Source organism: Staurois parvus, unplaced genomic scaffold (genome assembly GCF_062004578.1).
Source record: "Staurois parvus isolate SC_StPar_1 unplaced genomic scaffold, SC_StPar_1.0 ptg000209l, whole genome shotgun sequence".
Taxonomy (NCBI): Eukaryota; Metazoa; Chordata; class Amphibia; order Anura; family Ranidae; genus Staurois; species Staurois parvus.
The window spans coordinates 10,813,554-10,816,213 of record NW_028318005.1 but is presented as its reverse complement, the minus strand read 5'-3'; the positions used below and the strand labels follow the sequence as shown (position 1 = coordinate 10,816,213).

General features: G+C 41.3%; 1 protein-coding gene across 1 annotated transcript; it reads right to left on the bottom strand.

Annotated features, from left to right (window-relative positions):
- Window positions 1-1,640: 1,640 nt before the first annotated feature.
- On the bottom strand, window positions 1,641-2,300 carry LOC149461163 (tubulin tyrosine ligase 3-like). The gene has a single exon (XM_089678801.1). The coding sequence runs from the start codon at window positions 2,298-2,300 to the stop codon at window positions 1,641-1,643; it is 660 nt and encodes a 219-aa protein (XP_089534927.1).
- Between the last annotated feature and the right edge of the window lie 360 nt (window positions 2,301-2,660).

Genomic DNA, 2,660 nt, shown 5'->3' with positions numbered 1-2,660 from the left:
GCACAGTAGAGTGTTTCACATGCATGGTTTTGCACTGTATATTGCATGTGTATGTGGTTTGATATATACACTTGTTTTCACTTGGGTGAATATTACTGGAGTGATTTCACATGTAAATTTTTGATTTATAAAGGATAATGCACTGTGTATATTTTTTTTTTGAGGTAATCAAGTTTTTGCAAGCAGCGGAGAGTTTTTACACTTGAATCAATTTTTGGACTACACGTATTTATTTATTTATTTTATTGGGATATTGGATATATATATTTTTTTTTTTTTGGACATTTCGGTTTTCAATTTTTTAATTATTTTCATATAGATTTTGGACTTTAATTTGAAATTATTATCTAATGAAGGGTTTCATTTATTAATTTTCACTGAGCATATTTATGTTTATATTTGTACACCTCTAAGGGTAGAGGTGAAGTGTGCTTAAAAAGAGTTGGGGAGAATTAGTGATCTACATTTACTATAGTTAATCAGTCCCCCCCCAGAATGCTCGCTGCAGTCCCGCTATAAGTTGCTGATCACCACCCAGACATGTAGCAGAATACATTTTGGCTTAAATTTATGACGAAATTTGATTTTTTTGATTTTTTTACTGGACATGTTTAATAGCTAAAAGTGAAAAATATTGTTTTTCTCAAAATTGTTGGTCTTTTTGTTTAAAGTGCAAAAAACTAAAAACGCACAGGTGATCAAATACCACCGGAAAAAAGCTCTATTTGTGGGAAAAAAGGACATAAATTTCATTTGGGTGCAGTGTTGAATGACCGCGCAATTGTCAGTTAAAGTAATGCAGCGCCGTATCGGAAAAAATGGCCTGGTCAGGAAGGGGGGGTAAATCCTCTGGAGGGCGAGGGGTTAAACAAATGAATACGAAAGCATTCGTTGTTTTCATTATAATTCTTTCACATTTGTTGAAATTTGCTATTGTGATTCAGAGATTCTGATACATCTGAATCTCTGAATAACAAAAATTTTGTCGGAATTTCAATTTGTAATGAAATGATTCATACATGTCTAGTTGGAGATATTGGCTTTACCACAGCCCTTGGGTAGCCCTTATACGTCAAATGGAAAAGCGATCGCCATTAAAAGTGTACTATCCAGTTAAAGTTCACCCTGTCAAAAAATAAAAGTCAGCAGCTACAAAAACTGTAGCTCCTGACTTTTAATAAAAAACAGCCACTTACCTGTCCCTCGGTCCCGCGGTGTGTCCCCCGTAGCCCGTTTCACCGGCTGTCCTGTATTCCAGGAGGCCGGCATCTTCAGTGTGGGCACCCGGCTGTGACAGCTTGCGGCTTCACAGCCGAGTACCCACTGCGCATGTGCGAGTAGCACTGCGCTTCCTGAATGGTCCTGTAGTCTTCTGGGACCTGTCACATGTCCCAAAAGACTACAGGGAGGGAGGACACCTTCCGCTTTCGATCGCCTAGGCAATCGGACCGGAAATGGGAGCGGGTACCTGTCAAATTCGGGTACCCGCTCCCCCCCACCCCCCAAAGGTACTAATCCTTAATAGGGAGCGGGGAAGCAGTCCTTAAAGCGGAACTTACCTTTTGGGTGGAGCTCCGCTTTAAAAACTAGAAGCAATCAACCAATTAAACTCCTTCTTGGACAAATTATGAGTGTATGTTTTATAAATGACAGATCTCTTTACCTGCCCTCGTCACCCTCTTAAGAAGCTGTATTTCTCCTGAGTCAAGGCTTGTAATCTTCAGATCCAAACGTGATGCATCTTTCTGCCCAATCAGGTGTTTTGTTAAAGAAGGCTTTTCCGAAACACACAGCTTAGGAGTGGCAAGCAAACGTTGGTGAAGCTGTATGACTTTTGCTGTGCTTACTCCTTGCATGAGCGATTTTGTGTTCTTGTGATCAACACCAAACTTCTCAGAAAGCCTGACCAACTCTACGCTCTCTGATCCGCACCGAGCTTCTGTCGTTGCTTTGTTTTCTTTATCTATGACTGTGGTTTTTGCCCTGTTCAAGGTGTGCAGTGTTTTGGTACGATAATTTGCTTTGAATGTTGAATATGGGATGGCGGGTGGGTGTCTGGTGGTATCATGAGGCCCAACAAAGCTTGTTGCTGTTGACACCTTGGCTTGCACCATGGAGAGAGATCTTTGGTGGTTGATCAGGTGAGTCATGCCTGGGTTGACAAGGTTAGTGGGTTGTCTTGGAAGAGGGACACGTGGATTTTTCACCATGGCTCCTTCAACCAGCAAATTTATCCCAATGTATTGAGGGATGTCTACTGCAGCCTGTAACACAATCAAGATGTTACCACAGTTCTCCATTGCTGGTCTTTTATAGTGCAAGAAGTGAAAAGTAACTGATGTTATTGATAGCTTTCAGAAGTGGTGGTCCACTTATACACAGTGCCTTGAAAAAGTATTCATATCTCTTGAAATTTTCCACATTTTGTTATGTTCCAACCAAAAATGTAAATGTGTCTGATTGGTATTTTATGTGATAGACCAACACAAAGTGGCACATACCGTATTTTTCGCTCCATAAGACGCACTTTTTTCCCCCCAAAAAAGGGGGGAAAATGTCAGTGCGTCTTATGGAGCGAATATGGAGCGGCCGGTTCGGTATTTCCACTGCCGCCGTGTCAGAATACCGGGCCGGCCGCTCAGCTCTACAGCGGGACCTTA